A 19958-nucleotide genomic window follows, 5' to 3' on the forward strand; every position below is an offset into this window, starting at 1 on the left:
ACGAAGACCCAATGCAGCCAAAAATAAAAATAAATAAATAAATTCATTAAAAAAATAAAAGCTCAAATACTTATTTCACATAAAAATGAGTAAAATATAGAGTTATCATATGATTCAGCAGTTCCACTCCATACCCAAGAGAAATGAAAGCACATTTACACAAAAATTTATATATAAATGTTCTTAGCAGCACTACTTATAATACCCCCAAAATGGAAATGACCCAAATGCCCATCAACTGATAAAATAAACAAAATGTGATATGTCCATACAATGGAATATTATTTGGCAATTAAAAAAATGTTGTACAGATGCGTACTGTAGCATGGATGAACCTTGAAAAGTTTATGCTAGATGAAAGAAATAAGTTAAACTGGACTACATTTTGTCTAATTCTGTTTATATGAAATGTCCAGAATGAGTGGTTGCCTAGGGCTGTAGGGTTGGTGGGGGAGTTGGGAGAATAATGTTAATGGTGATGAAAATACTCTTTTTTAGGGTGATGAAAAGGTTTTAAAATTGATAGTGGTGATGTTTGCACAATTCTGAATATAGTAAAAGCCATTGAATTGTACACTTTAAATGTGTCAATTCTATGGTATGTGAATTAAATTTCAATAAAACTTTAAAAAAAGGAACAACCTCTACTGCTGCTGCTGCCATCTTTCTAGAATGCTCTCTGTACCTTTGCTTTTCATGTTTTTATTTTGGACATTTTCAAATATGCAGCAAAACTGAAAGAATTTTACAGTGAACATCCTTATCCTGCCACTTAGGGTCTACTGATAATATTAACTGTACTTGTTTTTTCCACATACCTATTGATCTGTTCATCTATCCATCCTTCCATCTACCCATCAATTTATTTATTTATTTAGACAAAGCTAAGAGTTTTAAAAAAATAATCATTCATTCATTCATTCATTCATGCATCCTGCTCCAGGTCTTAGTTGCGGTATGTGGGATCTAGTTTCCCCACCAGGGATTGAACCTGGGCCCCATGCATTGGGAGCGTGGAGTCTCAAACACTGGACCACCAAACCGTCATTTTAAACTGTTTCAGTTGCTACACATCCTCACCAAATATTGGTATTAGTGATCTTGAATTTTTGCCATTCTGGTGGGTGCATTCTGTACCTCCACTATTTTTCTTTTTTTTTTTTGAGATGTAATTCATAAAAGTCACGCATTTAAAGTATATAATTCACTGGGTTTTAATATATTCATGGAAGTGTGCAGCCATTACCACAACCCAATTTAAGAATATTTTCATCACCTGATAAAGAAACTCTAAATGAGCTATCATTCTGTGAAGAGACGTGGAGGAACCTTAAATGTATATTTCTAAGCAAAAGAAGTCAACCTGAAGAGGCTGTATGATTCCAACTATATGACATTTTAGAACTATGTGACATTCTATATGACAACTATATGACCTTCTAGAAAAGGCAAAACTATGGAGACAGTAAAAAGATCAGTGGTTAGCCAGGGTTCAGTGGAAGGGAGGGATGAATAGGTAGAGTACAGAGGATTTTTAGGGTAGTGAAACTATTCAGTATGATGCTGTAATGGTGAATACTTACACCATTTGTCAAGTCATGTAGAACCCTAATTTATACTATGATGTATCAATATTGGCTCATCATTTGTTAGAAATGTATCTTACTAATGCAAGATGTTAACAGGGGAACTGGGTGTGGGGGTAAGAGGTGTATGGGAATTCTCTGTACATTTTGTTTATTTCTCTGTAAACCTAAAACCAGTCTTAAAAAATAAAGTGTATTAATTAAAGAGAAAAAAATATCTGTACCCATTAGCTGTCTTTCCCCATCTGTTCTTCCTCCCCCAAGCCCTAGGCAGTGGTTAATCTACTTTCTGTCTCTTTGGAGTTGGCAGTTCTGAACATTGCATATAAATGGGGTCAGTCATATATAACGTGTTCTTTGTGATAGGCTTATTTCACTTAGCATATTGTTTTCAAAGTTCATCCATGTTCCAGCATGTATCAGTCACTTTTATTGTTTTTGTTCCTTTTTGCTGAATACACTTGATGGATAATAGGGTTTTTCACACTATTTTGCCTGTGAATAATGCTGATATGAACATTCATGTGCAAATTTTGTGTGGTCATGTGTTTTCAATTGTCTTGGATAGATACCTAGAGTGGAATTGCTGGGTCATATGGGAGCACTATATATAACATGCTGAGCAATTGCCAAACTCTTGCAAAGTGGCTACACCAATTTTACATTCCCACCAGGAATGTGTGTGAGATCCAGTTTCTCTCCATCCTTGCCAGTACTTGTTATCTGTCTTTTTGATTATAGAGATTTATTTTACATAAAAGTGGAATGTGATTTAACCTATTATTGTTCTTTTCCATAGAAGCAAATTTCTGGAGATGTGTGATGATCTCTTAGCTAGAGTGGAGCCACCACTCCGTAGTATTTTGGAACAGGCCAGTAAGTATTATTGTGACTGTTCATCTTGGACTCTTTGGAAAATGTTAATTACTTTTTTTTTTTTCCAGTTTTACAAATTTTCATTGTATGAACTACTTCAGTGCAATATGAAACTTCTTTTTATCAATATCGTCCCCCTGGAGGACCTCCAGTAGTGTCTAGGGAAATCTGATAGTTTTCCCAGGAAATGTAATTCAGATTCAAAGATGGATTTAAAGTCTCAGGTATTTCATGGTGGTAAAAATTGTCTTTAGCAGTGTTGCTGTGGTAGTCTTGTAGGTTTTTTTTGTCAGTGAATCTTTTGTTGAAAAATAAGTAAAGGGAGGATATGATAATCACATACTTAACAGGATGCTTTAATTTTATCTTGGGCTAAAAGGTGGAAGTTTGATTTAGGAATGCATTACTAATGTTCTGCAAACCTTTGACAAACCTTTTCCTAGAGTCCACTCTTGTGTTGGTTGCTATTTCATGGTGTTGAGATGTACTCTAATCTTGACACAGGCTCAGCTCTTAAATCAAAATGATTATCACAGATGGGCGTGTTCTTTCCATACTGGGTCAGCCCATTTCTTTAAATAGCCCTTCTCAACAAATTGTCAGTGTTTGTTGCACAAAATGTGACCCAGGAAATCAGGTGGGTTTTGTTTTTTTTTTTTAATTTTAATTTTTGGCTGCGTTGGGTCTTTGTTGCTGCCCGTGGGCATTCTCTAGTTGCGGCTAGTGGGGGCTACTCTTTAGTTGCAGTGAGTGGGCTTCTCATTGTGGTGGCTTCTCTTATTGCAGAGTATGGGCTCTAGGTGCGCAGGCTTTAGCAGTTGTGGTGCACGGGCTTAGTTGCGGCATGTGGGATCTTCCTGGACCAGGGATTGAACCCGTGTCCCCTGCATTGGCAGGCGGATTCTTAACCACTGCGCCACCAGGGAGTTCCCAACCAGGTGGTATTAAGAGGTGTTTTATGAGTGACAGCAGAGCCTTGGTGTGTACCTTCTCTCCTTCTGATATGAGGAGATTGTACCTGTGTTATAATCTGGCCTATGCTTATACTCTGGCTGGAGTGCTGGAGTGACTAGATGTGCATCTGCATACTTTTTTTTTTTTTGCATGCCATGTCAGGGATAGTCCCAATATTTTGAGGCCCTTTTATTTTCCTTATGGCCAGCTCAATTATTGATGTTTTAACATTTATTTGTGTGAGGCTGTTTCCAAGATTGTAGGATTTGTGTACTGTAGGACATTAGGTATTCCTGACTCTCACCTCTTAAGTCCCAATATTGTCGTGCCACTCTGCCCTCATTATTTTGAGCGTGCACCTGTCTGTGTGTGCGCGCTCACGTGTTATTGTGGAGGGGATTAGGGGTGGTGGGGCTTTGTTATACATTTGTGAATTATTTTGTTGTGATAAGATGTTATATTGCTCTTTTTATTTCACTGTAAAATACTAATTAAAAGATTCTTTTAATATAAATGTCTATTCTAATTGTTTTTAAATAGAGTTAAAGAAAGAAGATATTTATGCAGTGGAGATAGTTGGTGGTGCAACACGAATCCCTGCAGTGAAAGAGAAAATCAGCAAATTTTTTGGTAAAGAACTTAGTACAACGCTAAATGCCGATGAAGCTGTTACTAGAGGCTGTGCATTGCAGGTGAGCTTGCTTTCTTTCACAGGTAGCCATTTATAGGTCATTGTAAATACAGCAGTGGTTTTATGTATCCAGCTAGTCTGAGATCAGCTCAGTGATCTTAAGGTCTAAGATTCTAAAACTTCTGTTTTAAAATTGGTATCAGAAGTTGTGTTCATAAATGGAATTGTTTGTACTATATAACATGTAACAAGATGAAATAAGTTACTAGAAACATACGTAAGCCTGAAATACCACTAGAATTTGACGTATTTGTTGCATGAAGTAGTGTTATACATCAGTTAAATAAAGGTTGAGGTTAATGGAAAAGTAATGAGGAATAGCTAGATTATATGGGTGGTTTGACAAATGATAGACATTTATAAAACCACTTATTTAGGTACTATTAAGTTATTAATGTAAGTAGATGTCTTCTGAAGTCATTCTTTATAGGTATTGTAATAATTAGTTCGTATGTCTACTTGCCAAATGGAATTTTTAAAAATTATTATTCTAGTGTGCAATCTTATCGCCTGCTTTCAAAGTCAGAGAATTTTCTATCACTGATGTAGTACCATATCCAGTATCTCTGAGATGGAATTCTCCAGCTGAAGAAGGGTCAAGGTAATAATGTTTTTTAATCATTTTTTACTTAAGTGTTAAGTCTTAGAAAATACTCTCCATTTCAAGTTATACACATCTGTAATATTTTGCCGTAGTGCATGAAGCAAAGTGATTATTTAGTCATTCATCAGAATAAGTTTGTGTCCTTACTAGCTTCTTTTATTTGATCCTGCTGAAATAATTGGTGCCTTTTATGTGCTGATTGAAGTATATATATATGTTTAAAACTGACACTAGACACACACACACACACACACACACACACATACATATTTTTTTTCTTAGGAACTCCTATAATCTGCAAACAGTGCCAGCTGAGAAGAGTAACTAGAGCTATACAGTGATTACAAATCTAGAATACATGGGTAAAAAGTGTTAGCAATGTCCTAAATTTGTGTTTTTGTCTTTTTCCTCTCTCTGTTCAGTGACTGTGAAGTCTTTTCAAAAAATCATGCTGCTCCTTTCTCTAAAGTACTCACATTTTATAGAAAGGAACCTTTCACTCTTGAGGCCTATTATAGCGCTCCTCAGGATTTGCCCTATCCAGATCCTGCTATAGGTAAGTAAAGAATTGGGAATTAAAAAAAAAGAAAAAAAAATTATGTGTGCTTGGGAGAACTGGAATAGCAAAGCAAGTAGAGTATGCTGAAATTTAGGTATTTTAGATCACACGCACAAAAAAACCACTTGCAGTCGTATTACCAGGTTTAGAACCAGCAGGATGGTCATTATTTAATTGGATCTCCTATTGTGGGCTGTAGTTCTTGTTTTCTTTTTTTTTAATTAAAAGTTTTTTAGTTTAGTTTTTATTTTTATTTATTTATTGATTGATTGATGCTCTGTGCGGCTTGCGGGAAGTTAGTTCCCCGACCAGGGATCCAACCCACGCCCTCGGCAGTGAAAGCACAGAGTCCTAACCACTGGACTGCCAGGGAACTCCCTGGGCTGTAGTTCTTGGTTAATGCACATTATTGTTATACCTTGTGCATAATGTGGTGCTAGTTACTGAAAGGAGTTGAAGAGATTCAATTCTGACCCTAACATAGAGTTAGGTGTACACAGAAAATCATTAGAAAATTGTGATGATCAGTATCACAGGTTATGGAACCATGTTGGCTTGAGTCTTCATTGACTCTGAGAAACTTAGAATCTGGATATAATACCAGTCGAGGAGAGAGAAACTAGAGTTAATATGATAATTATGGAACTAGAATACATGGGTAAAGTATTAGGAATATCTTGAATGGCACTTAGAAGCTTGGAAAGTTAACCTACTCTATTTTCCTCATTTGTAAAACAGGACTAGGTGTGATAATTCATACTTTACAGAGTTTTATGAATTAAAAAACATAAGCAAAACCCTGGTATAGTAACTGAATCTAGAAATGTCAGTTTCTTGATAAGTGACAAGCAGTATGGAATCACTGGGGTTTTCAGTAGAGGAAAGTGGGACAAATCTATTCTAGGAATTTATCTGGCAGTAGCCTATAAAGATGAATTGGAGTAAGGCACTGGAGGGAAGGACATGTTTGAAGAGTTAGGAGGTACTTGAGTCCTTAATTGAGACAAGATAAATAAGAGTTTGACTCTTTGTGAGAGAGGAAGGAGAAATCTGATGATTTAGTAAGATTCTAAGAGTGCCCACTTCGCTTATTTGAAGTATCATGTTACTGACCTTTCACTGAGAAATGGACATAACCTGGCAGTATGGGCATGTATTTGTGTTTGAATTCATCCTCTTAGGTTATGTGTTCTCTTTTGTCTTTCTTATGTCCTTAGCTCAGTTTTCAGTTCAGAAAGTCACCCCTCAGTCTGATGGCTCCAGTTCAAAAGTGAAAGTCAAGGTTCGAGTAAATGTCCATGGCATCTTCAGTGTGTCCAGTGCATCTCTAGTGGAAGTGCACAAGTTTGAAGAAAATGAGGAACCGATGGAAACAGATCAGAATGCAAAGGAGGAAGAGGTAATCTAGACAATCTTATACCATTTTAGGCCATTCATAATGGCTCAGAGGTGACACTTGTCTAGAAATTCTAGCAAATGGACTGGGTGACAGAGCTGCTGAGAGTAGGTTTGCATACGTACCCCATCATATGTGAACTAGCACAAAGTCTTTATACAGAATTTGTATAGAAGTGGGACATAGTTGGCTTCCTCCTTCAGACCATGCACGTCTCAATTTGACTTATTCTTGGTTCTTTCTGATTACTGGGGAATGCTGAGTCTCAGTTGATTATTTCCACAGGTAGCATAGAATTCACTCATTTGTTGGAATCATGCACTGGGTCTTGTACTTACTGTGTATAAAAATCAAGGCTTTATAAAACTATAAATGTTTGGGGTCTCATCCCCACAGATTTTGTTCGACTTGGTCTGGGCTAGAGCCCAGGTGTCAGTTTTAAAAGCCTCCGAGGTCATTATAATGTGCTGCAGGCATTGGAAGCCAGTGTGATTCAAGGTCTCTACAAACTTTTCCCTTCTTTGTCATTTCTGTCAGCCTTTGTTCTTTTAACACCTTTAACAGAATTTTCAAGGTGTCCACCTCCCCTAATGTACACAGTGGTTGTACTTTTGAGGATGGAAAGGCTGATTTAAAAACTGCTAGAAAAAGTTAAGACTTTTGAGAGAAATGTATTCATGAGGAAGCTAGGAGAAACTCATGCTTTCTTTGGATTTTATTGTGTTAAATATTGCCACGCTGTTTGCTTATAAGTACTGCTATGGTTTTACAATGTAGTTCTATAGCCGCTCCTATTTATATAAGGACAAGGCAAGAGTTATTTCCATTGTACAGATGTAGTAACCGAGATCCAGAGAGGAAAACTTTCATGTTCTAAGTGTAACATATGTGTTATAGCTGGAATTTGAGTCTGGGTTGTCTGATTGTTGGTAATTAGTAGGAATTCCACATCATGTGATTTTGCCAGTGTGTCATGAAGGTTGCTTAGTCTTTCACTAGTATTTCCTAGTTTCAGGATTTGATGTGACCTGTTTTTCAGAAGATGCAAGTGGATCAGGAGGAACCACATGTTGAAGAGCAACAGCAGCAGACACCAGCAGAAAATAAGGCAGAGTCTGAAGAAATGGAGGTATGAATTGTGTTTTAGAGTATGATTTGCCGTCTTTTTACATAATGGTTTTGGCTGACATATTATGTCTTGGAAGGGAATTATATTAGAAATCTTCATTTATCTGAACAGTCTTTAAAGCAAGATTTTGTAGTATGGTTGGAAAGTATCTTTGGCAGAATGGTCTTTGAACTTCAGTCTGGATGGTTTGTGGGAAGGAAGCACTCAGAAGCCCTAGTTTTACTAGGCTAGTGATTGGTTCATGCTGGTTTCTGAATGGCTGTTACTAATAGTCATCCTACCCATAATTTATTCTTTACTAATAAACAATGAAAGATGTTTCTTTCAAGTTTTGTCAACTCTCTGAAACTTGTCTTTTTGTTGAAATACAGTTTTCAATAATAATGTTTTGAAATATATTTTGTAAATAATGTTAATATTTATCCCAAGTATTTAAATGAATATGTAGCATTTTTGGATCCTTTACAACCTGTTCTTTAACTTTTGAGTTTTCATGTTTAAATTTTGTCATCAGCATTGAAAACAGTTTTTCTTTCAAATTATTTGACATTGCAGTGTATAATTTCACCTTCTAATGTATTTCTGATTGTGGCATTTAAAAAAGTTTGGCAGAGCCTTTAGGAGGCTTAAGTCTGGTACCCATTTTCATGTCAGTTAACAAATTTTATTCCTTTAGCTGTGCAAATAATTGTAAAAAAAAAAAAATGCAGAGGAAATCATCCTCATAGATGCTTTAGTGTACTGTAGGCCTTTTCCAAGGTGGAAGACCTGTTATTGCCTGGGTTGGGGGCAGCAGTGGGCAAGAGAAGTACGTATTTTTCTGTGTTTGGGAAGGTCGGGGAGGAGAAAGGAGAGAGGTGGACCCGCCTGCCTCCCCCCCCCCCCCCCCCCCCGCCAATTTGTGGATCAGCAAGAGCTTTCAAAGCGTAAAAGCAATGAAAGTAATCACAAAGGAAAAGGTGAATAGATTCAACAATAAAAGCTTGCATAGACAAATAATAGAAGATTAGAAAAAAGCTAGAAGAGTCAATCACTTGGGGGGAAGAATCACAAAGATCCCAAGAGAACGCTGGATGAAATATGACTAGGCTATTTGAAGAAATAAGTATGCCTTATAACTTTGTGAAAAAAGGTTATTGACCCAACGAAAATAATAGATCATGGTAAATGAATTCCTTTTTTTGGCCGGGGTACAGTGGAATGGATTCTGTTACTCCTTGTGAGAATGTAAATAGGTGCAGATACTCTGGAAGTCATATTAGTACTGGATTTCTGATCCTTAAAAATTTCATACCCTCTCCCCACTAATTTCCTATGCATGTTCATATGTTTAGATAAGAGTGGAAGAAAATTAGAGAATATTTAATAGTGATTATATGTTGATAGTGGGATTATGGCAGGTTGTTTTTGTGTGTATGTATGTAAATAAGTGTATGTGTGTGTACAGATCAGTAGTGTTAAGTATAATCACATTGTGCTACAATCTTTTTCATTTCGCCAAACTAAAACTACCTATTAAGCAACAATTACCCATTCCTCTATCCCTCCTCCCCCCGTCCCCTGGCAACCACCATTACTTTCTATCTCTATGGATTTGACTATTTATAGTCAAAAATATTTATATTTTTAACTTTCCAGATATTGTAAGAACACAAACTAAGTTAATAAAAGAGCAAAACCAGCTTTTGAAACATGACTCATTTGGAAGTTTAAGAGTCTGTATAAGTGTTCTTAATGATTTCTGTTATTTTAGACCTCTCAAGCTGGGTCAAAAGACAAAAAGATGGACCAGCCCCCTCAAGCCAAGAAGGCAAAAGTGAAGACCAGTACTGTGGACCTGCCAATTGAGAATCAGCTGTTATGGCAGATAGACAGAGAGATGCTCAACTTGTACATTGAAAATGAGGTGGTTATTTTAAGTCTTCTAGAACAATAAGCTAAAAAGTTAACTTGACCGTAACGTTCAAACTCTGTATCTAGTGACCTTCATGTATTTTAGGTTGTATGGGGTTTGAGAACAATTTTAGGTTTTGGGGTAGTGGAGGACAAGTTTAATAGATCCCAAGACATAACATCAAAATTCTTTTATGGTGATATTATGTCTTTTTTGCTAAAAACTCTGTTTTGAGATCTTTGACATTTCGGGGAGGTATCATTCATGTTTGGGTGTGTGAGTTTGATTGTTCACTAGCGATTGGGATGTTTGAGGCCAGGGTCAGGGAAGTTGATCAGCAGGAGAAATTACATTAGCCTTAATATTTTGTTTATTAGTTCCTTTCCCTGTTGCCAGTCAATATGTAACTCTAGTTATGGTGAGTGATGCAAGGTTTGGGACCCTGGAGCACAGTTATTCAATTAATTATTGTCTGTGAGGTTTCTCATCATATATACATTGGATCTTAGAATAGTTTTGTTTCATAGACCCTTTAGCCTCTATACTATATGAATAATTTGATTTTCCTGGGTATGTAATACAAGCAGAGTATACTCACCTTGTGACATTGAGCTAATAGTTTCTTAAAGTTCTCTTGTCTTAAATTCTTTTCCTTATTTTTGCTTTTGAGTTTCAACATCTTGATATTTCTTCTATTGCTCTTTTTTTCTAAGTACACCCACAGAACTCTCACTTGATCTTAATAATTTACTAAGGACTGATGCTTCCAGCTCTCTTTCCGTGAATGATTCGCAGAACTGAAAGGATTTGAGGAAGAAGGCTTTTCTACTTTTATATTACTTAATAGTTAAGGGGAAATTGTCTCAGTTTTCTGAATGTCTAACTGTACTGTTCACAGGGTAAGATGATCATGCAGGATAAACTAGAGAAGGAGAGGAATGATGCTAAGAATGCAGTAGAAGAATACGTGTACGAAATGAGAGACAAGCTTAGTGGTGAATATGAGAAGTTTGTGAGTGAAGATGTAAGTATGTGCTGCAGTGTGTCTACTTAGTGTGCGTCTTCCGGCAGGATCCTTAAATGTAGTTAACAAGGGGAAGTTTGTATCTGTAGGTATACAGAAAAATGATTAAAAATGCACTTTTTTGGGGAAAAGTTTTATATCGTTTTATTTTCTATTGATGGAGTGTTTCCCACAGGTTAGATGTTGTGCATCACTCTTTTTTTGGTGTGTCACTTTTTGATACATTTTTGCATGCTATTATTTACCTAGTATTTTTCTTTAAATCAGTTCACTTTTCCCTGATGTTTATTTTAACTCACTTCTTAAAAAAAATTCAGTATAATTGACATATAACTTTATATTAGTTTCAGGTGTACAGCATAATGATTCGATGTTCATATACATTGTTAAATGATTACCACAATAAGTCTAGTTAAACATCCGTCACTACACATACTTAAAAAAATTTTTTTCTTGTGATGAGAACTTTTAAGACTTATTCTCTTAGTAACTTTCATATATGCACTACAGTATTATTAACTATGTAACTCACTTAGTTTTAAATGTAGTTTTTAATTCTGAAATTTTCAAACATATTCATATGTCCCCTACAGCGGAGAAAATAGTGTAATAAACCCCTTTGTACCTATAAAGCAAAATAACATTTTGTCAGTCTTGTTTTCCATATCCCCATCTCTCCACTCCCCCATATTTTAAAGAAAATCCATATATATCATAGTTTGTGCCTGTTTCTTCATTTGTGAATCTACTGATTTTTGACTGACTAAATTGCAATGTTTCCTTCATCTTCAGGACCGTAACAATTTTACCTTAAAACTAGAAGATACTGAAAATTGGTTGTATGAGGATGGAGAAGACCAGCCAAAGCAAGTTTATGTTGATAAATTGGCTGAATTAAAAGTGAGTGACTCTTGAAAGCAGAAATGCTGTAGTTTCCATGGAGAGTATCTCAAAATTGAGAGTAATTCTCATGTTAAGTAATTGAAGGCAGATTGAAAGTGACTGAAGAGCTATACTTTTTATCACTTAGGTTCACTTTCTTTCACAACTTTGTAACAGCAAAAGAATTTTTCTGAAAATTGAGTTTAGCCCTAAACTGTTTCACTGAATTGGAGCTTGACTATGTTCTTGGTGTCAAGAGATTGAAAGACTAGCAAGATGCATCCCTGTCCTAAAGGTACTTGCAATGCAGTTGGAGCAGGGCTGCGTGTATACAGCTTTGATTCTCAGTAGAGCAGAAGTGTCTGGTTTTGTATTTAAAGAAGCTGATAGTTACACCTTAGAGTTAAAAAGTACAAAGAATTATTTAAAGTTGAGTTGAGGCCTTTTTTTTTTTTTTTTTTTTTTTTTTTTTGTGGTACGCGGGCCTCTCACTGTTGCGGCCTCTCCCACTGCGGAGCACAGGCTCCGGACGCGCAGGCTCAGCGGCCATGGCTCACGGGCCCAGCTGCTCCGCGGCATGTGGGATCTTCCCGGACCGGGGCACGAACCTGCGCCCCCTGCATCGGCAGGCGGACCCCCAACCACTGCACCACCAGGGAAGCCCGAGGCCTTTTGTTTGGAAAAAGATGCAAATACACAAGAAGAACTTTTTGCATTTCTCTGGATTACTTAGTTTCTTGTCAAACTGGGCCATTGTGACTAACCTCTGGAATGGAATTGCTGAAGGACAGTGCCTGCAGTTTCCTGTCATTCTGGCAAGAATATAAAGAGTCTCCAGTGAGATCCTTGCCATTGAGGTTTTTGATTTACTTTTTATTATGGGAGATGTCCAACACGTGAAAGTAAACAGAATTATAGCTTCAACTGTTGTCAACTTATGTCTGGTTTTGTTTCATTTCTGCTCGTTTCCACTCCCAGTTATTTTAAGCAAGTCTCTCAGGTTATATTTAATCCAAAAATATTTCAGTGTGTATTTAAAAGAAAATGTAGCCTTAAGCTGTACCATTATCACATGCATAAAAATTTCTTAATGTCACCATTAATATCACCATATATTCAGTCTGTTTTCAGGTTCCAGTTGCTTCATAAATTATTTAGTTTGTTTGACTCAGGATCCAAACAGGGTCCATACATTCTGTTGATATGTCTCTTAAATCTGTGTCTGTACTTCTCCTTCCACCATTTCTCCTCCCTTACTTAGTTGATGAAAAAACTTGATCATTCGTGCTCGAGGATTTATTCCTGGTCTGGATTTTGCTCCTTTTCAACTCTGGTGTTTAATCTTATCTAGTAAATTGATGGTTACAGCTGGAGGCTTTGTCAGATACAGGTTTAAAAGAAAATTTATTTTTTATTTTTCCAAGTGTACTTCATATATGGTGAAGTATACCATATCACTGTCTGGAGGCACCTAATTTTTGGTTGTCTCCCTAATGTATTTTGAGAACTAGGGTTCAAGTGACAAGTTGAAGTGGCTCCACTTGGAACAGTATTGAGGTATATTCTCATGTAGACTGAGGATATATTTCAATTGGCTGGGGAAAAATATTCAACTTCTTATATATAGAACATGGAGATTAAACGTATTTTAATTCATAATCAGTCTTAGTAGAAAGATAATAACTCTTAAAGTTTAAACTCCCCTGTGAAGAATTTGTATATTCTCTCTTCTGTTAAGAATCTAGGTCAGCCTATTAAGATACGATTCCAGGAATCTGAAGAAAGACCAAAATTATTTGACGAACTAGGGAAACAAATCCAACAGTATATGAAAGTAATCAGCTCTTTCAAAAACAAGGTATCTTTTTTTTTCTTTTTTTTTTCTTCTCCTCTTCCCTACTGTTGTTTCGGTAGAGTTAAGTATTGAGACATTTACGTAGCATTTTTTTGTCTTCTTTTTAACAGTTGTTTAATGATAGTATTTTCTTTTTGGATGTTAATGTAATGTATAATATTTTATCTAATCTTACTAACAACCCTGGGATTTGCTGCTTCTCTTTAATAAGGGGACTATGGAATTGAGCAGTATTATTCAGCTTCCTTTTCTTGTTTTGAAATGTTTGATCATTGACTTAACTTGCTCTATTTTGGTGTTAGAACACATTAGGCAAATAATTTGGTTTGTTATGCAGATGTAGGACTGTCTCAACAATAAACTACTTTCATTATTTTTGAGCACTATATGATATATACTCCATAAATATATTATCTGATTAAATTTGCACAGTACCCTTATGAAGTAGGTGGTAGCATCAACATTTATAGATAATTTCTAACATCTTTAATCCTCACCCAAGGTTACTATTGGGGGAGCTGGGATTTGGCCTGAGGTCTGATTCCAGAGTTTCGATGGCTCCCAAACTTTGGTAAATAGTTTGGTTAAGTCCACTACTATACTCAAGGATCTTGATGTATTGTCAGTGTAAGAAACTTTAAGACAGATAAATTGAGCTTTCTAAAAAAATTACTTTTAATTAAAAAATTGTGCTTCTTTCGAAAGGACTCTTTTTTTTTTTTTTTTTTTTTTTTTTTGCGGTACGTGGGCCTCTCACTGCTATGACCTCTCCCGTTGTGGAGCACAGGCTCTGGACGAGCAGGCTCAGCAGCCATGGCTCACGGGCCCAGCCGCTCTGCGGCATGCAGGATCCTCCCGGACCGGGGCACGAACCGGTGTCCCCTGCATTGGCAGGCGGACTCTCAACCACTGCGCCACCAGGGAAGCCCTGAAAGGCCTCTTTTAAAAAACTGTACTCATTATTATTTTGGTTCCTAACAAGGATGCCTAAATCTCAGGTCTCATACCTAATGACATGTAATTTTTTTTTTGCATTGTATAAGGTTTTGTGTAAAGCATGTGCTATGTATACTGCTGAAGCATTTTAATTACCACCTTGTGTAATTTTGGCCTTTAAATGTATTTCCTCTGTGTTTTAAAAATTGGGGTTACTTTTCTGAATTCTTCGGGAATTGAATGTCTATGTAGTTTGCGAGGCTAGATGGGCTTCATTTTGGGAAAGATTGTAACTTTTTGAAAGATGGTGAAGAACTAGGCAATGTTTGAGTAGGGACAGTATCATCCTTTGACACTTGTCTGGTTGGCTACTGGTTGCAGGAGGACCAGTATGACCATTTGGATGCTGCTGACATGGTGAAGGTAGAAAAAAGCACAAATGAGGCCATGGAGTGGATGAATAACAAGCTGAATCTGCAGAACAAGCAGAGTCTGACCATGGATCCAGTTGTCAAGGCAAAAGAGATTGAAGCTAAAATTAAAGTAATGTATGATTTTAAAGATTTAATAGTCTTTTCTAGTCAGTCTCATTATTATATTATTAATAGGAGAGAATTTCATTATTGCATCTTTGCTTCTGGCTTGGGGATAGGGTGGACTTGGATTTTAGTATGCCATGTAAAATTTGTTACAAGAAACCACAGTTTTCTCTCCTGTTGTTCTAGGAGCTGATGAGTATCTGTAGCCCTATAATTTCAAAGCCGAAACCCAAAGTGGAACCTCCAAAAGAGGAGCAAAAAAATGCAGAGCAGAATGGACCAGTGGATGGACAAGGAGACAGCCCAGGCCCTCAGGCTGCTGAGCAGGGTACAGACACAGCTCTGCCTTCGGATTCAGACAAGAAGCTTCCTGAAATGGACATTGATTGATTCCAACAATTGTTTATATTAAAACAGACTATTATAAAGCTTTAAGTTGTCAACTTTGTTCTAAATATCAACTAGAGCAATTAAATACTGGAGATTTCTTAGTTTTTAGGGGATTTGGGTGGCAGGAGATATAGGTAATGTATGGAGCATTTTGACTTCGAAATAGTTAGATACAGAAATGAAGTGCATTGTATCTTTTTCATAATGGTACTATTTAGAAGCCCAGTTAGTCTTACTGAGCTTATGCTTCACTCCTTTTATGTTTAATCATGCTTATACAAAGAGAAGTTTGTTTTAGAAAGTTGAGCTATAGCACAAGCTATACCTAGCTATCAAGCAGACTTGTTATGACATATATGGCAGGAACTCTAATTGTGCTTCACAGATCTGCTGTGGAGATTGCCACAAAGGCTCCCCGCTTGGTGTGGGGATGGAGGAGGGGTCTCCCTCTGTTTCTGAGGACTAGAGAGCATGGCATGGATTAACAGAACAACTAAAAGGTATGCTCTGAGCTTCATCACGTGTCAGTCAGCTCCGCTGGGACTCCCACCCCGTCTTCCTATCTTCCCATCTTCCCCCAGTTAAAGGAGCTCCTATTACAAATGCCGTGTGTTGCTCCTGGGAAAATAGATCCTTTCACCTGGAGCAAGTTGTTAACTGAGGATTTTAGACCTGCAGGCTCTTCCTAAGAATGTATGTTCCTGAAAGTATGTCCACTAATATCCCAAGTATCAAAGTCTAAATAATTTTCTCTTCGGAAGGTTAGAATTGGGTAGATGTGCTGTTGGATATAGGCCTGGTAAATTTAACTGAGGGACTGATTCTTGTTAATTATGGTGTGAAGATTTGTATCCTGGCCTGCTTATTCAGGTGAGATGTTCTGTGTAAATTTGAGGTATAGCTTGAAGTCTTACGACAAGAGTTAAAAGTTCTTCTTTGCTCATTCACAATCACTTATGTGTTGTGTTAATATCTGTCATGAATCTGCCAATTTGTATGTGTTAAACAGCGGACAGATCATACAGAAAACTAAGATGCACTGGATTGTACTGGATGAGTCTGAAATAAGTGTTAAAGAAGTGTGGTGCTGACTTTAGCAACACCTCATTCTTACTGTGCAGCCAGTGTCAGGAGCACCAAAGCATTCCCTGTGACTGCCCTTTGGGCAGTGTTGATAAGAGTGAGGCATTTTGGAAACTAAGGGAAACCTGTAGTATTAGAGGCCAGAGCTGGTACCTGCCCTAGAAACTGTTACAATCTTTGTTGGTTACTTTTTGGACCTTTGTAATTGTTAATCTGTATTAACAGAGAGCTGCTCTGTTAATTTTGGCCTATGTTGTTAGAAATAAGATTATACCTTGCATATCTAGAATATGTTTCTGTCCATCTCATGCACTAAAATATTTAGAGTGTTACAAGCTCTAAAGTGCTATAGAGAAACATCACTTAGAGGAGGAAGGTGGAAGTGTATTTATGTTGGAGTGTAAGCATGTGTGGAAGCCTCGCAGCACCAGGACTTTGGCCCTGTTCTTAGAGCCTCCTCTATCCATTCTCTACCTGTCCTGCTTCAAGAGTTCCAGCTGGCCTGCTGTGAGGCCAAGAGCTACTTAGGAGTGCTGGCTGCAGGATTAAGCCAATTCTTAGGCAACTGACTCAGTTCCTAATGGCCATTTCTTCTAAAAATTTTCTTTTGTGTGTGGGGGAGGGTGTGGGTCTTGGGATGGGGGTGAGGTTGAGGTTTAAAGTTTAAACTAGAAATAAGATGATGTGGTCTGCTTGCTCTCTGTTTAGATAGGCTTTAAGACCAATTGGATTTACATGGAGGCCAGGCCAGAGAATCGTAATCAATGACTTGTGTGCAGACAAGCATTTATCCAGGTTGCATTGTCCCAATTGGTTTGTTAAAGCTCCAGGTTATGTTCTTACACAAAGAAAAACATTCAGTAAACATGAGACAAGTTTTAGGAAAACTTAATAAAAAGAAACCTGTCTTACACTCAAAGGAATGGTTTTCTTAATTTCATAATGAAGGGTGTGTATGTGTGTGTTTGTATGTTTTTGTGTTTTAAATAAAAACTCTTCTCTAGAGGTAAGAGTCCTCTAAGCTAAATTCCAAGTAGTTAACATTTGTCAGAGACCTCCATTCTGAAGAACATTTGAGGCTTAGCACACTGGGTGGTAAAAAGTAGCTCTTTCCATACTTACTCTCCCATGCTGAGTCTTGGCCCAGTTCTCTGACTTAGAAATCCTTACCTTGCTCCTGTGACTGGGCCTTTGAGGGTTTTGGTATTAGCAGGAGGTGGGTTACGGCCCTATAAAGGCCAGTGCCAGGACTGATGCCTGCCCCTTCAAAGAACAGGACATGGCCCAGAATGTGCTAGTAACAGTTGTTACCAGTGACAGTTCCAACAGTGTGTGCATGTATGTGTGTCTTGGTGTGTATGTGGGGTGGTGTTGAGTGTTGAAAGGGGGTGAAGCCACCAGAAGAGACACTAACTATACAAAGCATAGGGCCTAGATGGGGAGGGGTCTGGGGCCTTCCTCGCTGTAGTCCTGCTACTTAATAGTCCCGGTGCCAGGCCTACCAACAGGGCCTGTGTCCACCACCTTCAAGAAGTGTCTGGAGTAAAGTCTTTTTTTTTTCTGGGCCTCTGTCTTAGGGAGAAAAGTAGACACCTGGTAATATGAGTGGGAAGCCAGCTAGCTAGTGATTATCCAGAGTGTAGCCATTTTATAGGGCTGTTGGAATCACCTGGAAAGAGTAACATACCTGTTTACCCAGGAGAGATACCAGCATCCCCGGTGTCACTGGGGAAGAGGGTGTTGGAGGCAAGCCAGGGCTGTTGGGACGGTTTTGCAGTGGGGCAGCTTCAGCTTAACGTGAAGAACTTCTGTGGCTCCCGTCGGGTTGATGAGAATTCACACAGAGGCTTTAGACCAGTGGCCTTTGACATGCCTATCAAACATCTTGAGGGGTTTTTGTTGGGGCGCTGTCAGAGGTGGTAGGGCTGAGAGACTGGAGTCCTGGTGTGGAGCACTGGGGCTTTTAGCCTGACCTGAGAGTGACAATGTTTTAGGGATGCTCGTGTGATATGTGCAGGGTGAGTGGGGCCTGGGGGAAGTTGGAGGTAGTGGAACTTTTAAAATAATCCACGTTTTAGGGGGATGAGCCAAATGAAGGGGGAAGTGGTAGGTCTTGGTACAGGAGGAAGGGGGAAGATGGAAAAGTAACTAAAACAACCATGCTGTTAGAAGTAGAGGAAGTAGTTAACCTTTACGGGGTAATGACAAGGCAACTCAGGCTAGGCTTCAGGGGCCTACTGACATTTTATATTGAGCTGGCTTTTGGTAGTACACTTTGTATACTTGATTGATTTCAATCATTCTTCTTTAAGTAGCTTAACAGATCATTTCGTATGTAAAATTATAATACAGGTTATAAAACAATACGCACAGCTTCCCATGTTTGGAAAGAACATGGAAGGTGTTTGCATAAATATCAAAACTGGATAGGTGTTTCAAAATGAAATGGTTTTCTCCCAGTTGTGGGATTGTGAGTGATTTCTGTTTGTAAGTTTTTGCTTGTTTGTATTTTCTAAGATTTCTGTAATAAGCATTTTGGAATTTTATAATGTTAAATTAAAAATATATTTCAAAAAGAATGGCTCCAAGGTTTCAAACCTGGAATAAAAGACAGAATCGACATGTGGAGCTTCCGGTCTGCAGGAGTCAGTGCAGATGTTTGTGAGAGTCTGGATAAGATTAGGAAATTGTACAGACATGGAATCGAGAGATCCTGAAGCTGCAGTTGGGTGTGGAAGGAAGCTTTGGGCGTCAGGGTGTGTTCTTCCTGCTTTAGAGAGTAAAGGATGGTGTTTGGCTGTGTCAGGAAGAGGAAGTGGAAGCTTTGAAGGAAACGAGCAGCTGCCAAAATGATCATCCATGAGGCATGTTAGGGAGGAGGGAGATTTGAGAAGTGAGAGGTGGCAGTGGCCAGTGGGGTTAGATGCTGAGAGGATGCTTTAGAAGGGTAGCTGGGCTTTGTGGGCGTGCAGTGAGGCCTCAGGTGGAGGAGAGTATCTGGTCAGGAAGCTTGGCCTAGTTGAAATGAGGGATCTACTTGGGGAGGAAGGAGGTGGGCAGCATCCTAGGCCCGCTGTCTTGTGTGCAAAAGGGGATAGTTTCCTTCAGTTACCCGGAGACCATGGCATTCCTTTCCTGGGTGGTGCTCCCTTGCCTCTGGCTGGAGCAGCCCTGGGATATGACTCAATGCCCTGGTCCTCTGAGCTGGATTACTGCAATTTGGAGCAGGTGCCGTAACTGTAGAACTCAAGGAGGTGACCTCTTAAGCAGCAGGGTAGGAGGCAAAATGGAAAAACAGCCATGTTGTTGGGATAGGAGCAACATTTCCAGGATGGTAACGGAGGGAATACATTTCTGGGGGATCAGGGAAGGGAAGATCTCAGAGGATGTGAAAATACAGACTGGTTTCTAGATCCGTCCAATAACCATGAGCAAGTGCCACGCTAATCCTGACCTTGTCACTCCAGTTTTGACACATGCTGTAAGGGTAGGGAGGGAGAGAAGGGGAAATACTTCTAACCTGGGATTTGCCAGGTTCAAGGACAACAAGCAGAAAAAAA

General features: G+C 38.3%; 1 protein-coding gene across 1 annotated transcript in view; it reads left to right on the plus strand.

The window, feature by feature from the left end:
• The window catches only part of HSPA4 (heat shock protein family A (Hsp70) member 4), a 42687-nt gene extending 25379 nt beyond the window's left edge, over positions 1 to 17308 (plus strand). Inside the window, exons 8-19 of the mRNA XM_082650177.1 lie at positions 2386 to 2462; positions 3957 to 4108; positions 4602 to 4708; positions 5134 to 5267; positions 6488 to 6669; positions 7706 to 7795; positions 9549 to 9701; positions 10588 to 10713; positions 11506 to 11613; positions 13334 to 13453; positions 14768 to 14929; positions 15112 to 17308. Of these exons, the coding sequence (XP_082506303.1) occupies positions 2386 to 2462; positions 3957 to 4108; positions 4602 to 4708; positions 5134 to 5267; positions 6488 to 6669; positions 7706 to 7795; positions 9549 to 9701; positions 10588 to 10713; positions 11506 to 11613; positions 13334 to 13453; positions 14768 to 14929; positions 15112 to 15315 (1615 nt within the window). The 3' untranslated portion in view covers positions 15316 to 17308. The remainder of the gene's footprint in view (positions 1 to 2385; positions 2463 to 3956; positions 4109 to 4601; positions 4709 to 5133; positions 5268 to 6487; positions 6670 to 7705; positions 7796 to 9548; positions 9702 to 10587; positions 10714 to 11505; positions 11614 to 13333; positions 13454 to 14767; positions 14930 to 15111) is intronic.
• The last annotated feature ends 2650 nt before the right edge of the window (positions 17309 to 19958 follow it).

This window comes from Grampus griseus (assembly GCF_964374135.1).
Source record: "Grampus griseus genome assembly, chromosome: 3".
Classification (NCBI taxonomy): Eukaryota; Metazoa; Chordata; class Mammalia; order Artiodactyla; family Delphinidae; genus Grampus; species Grampus griseus.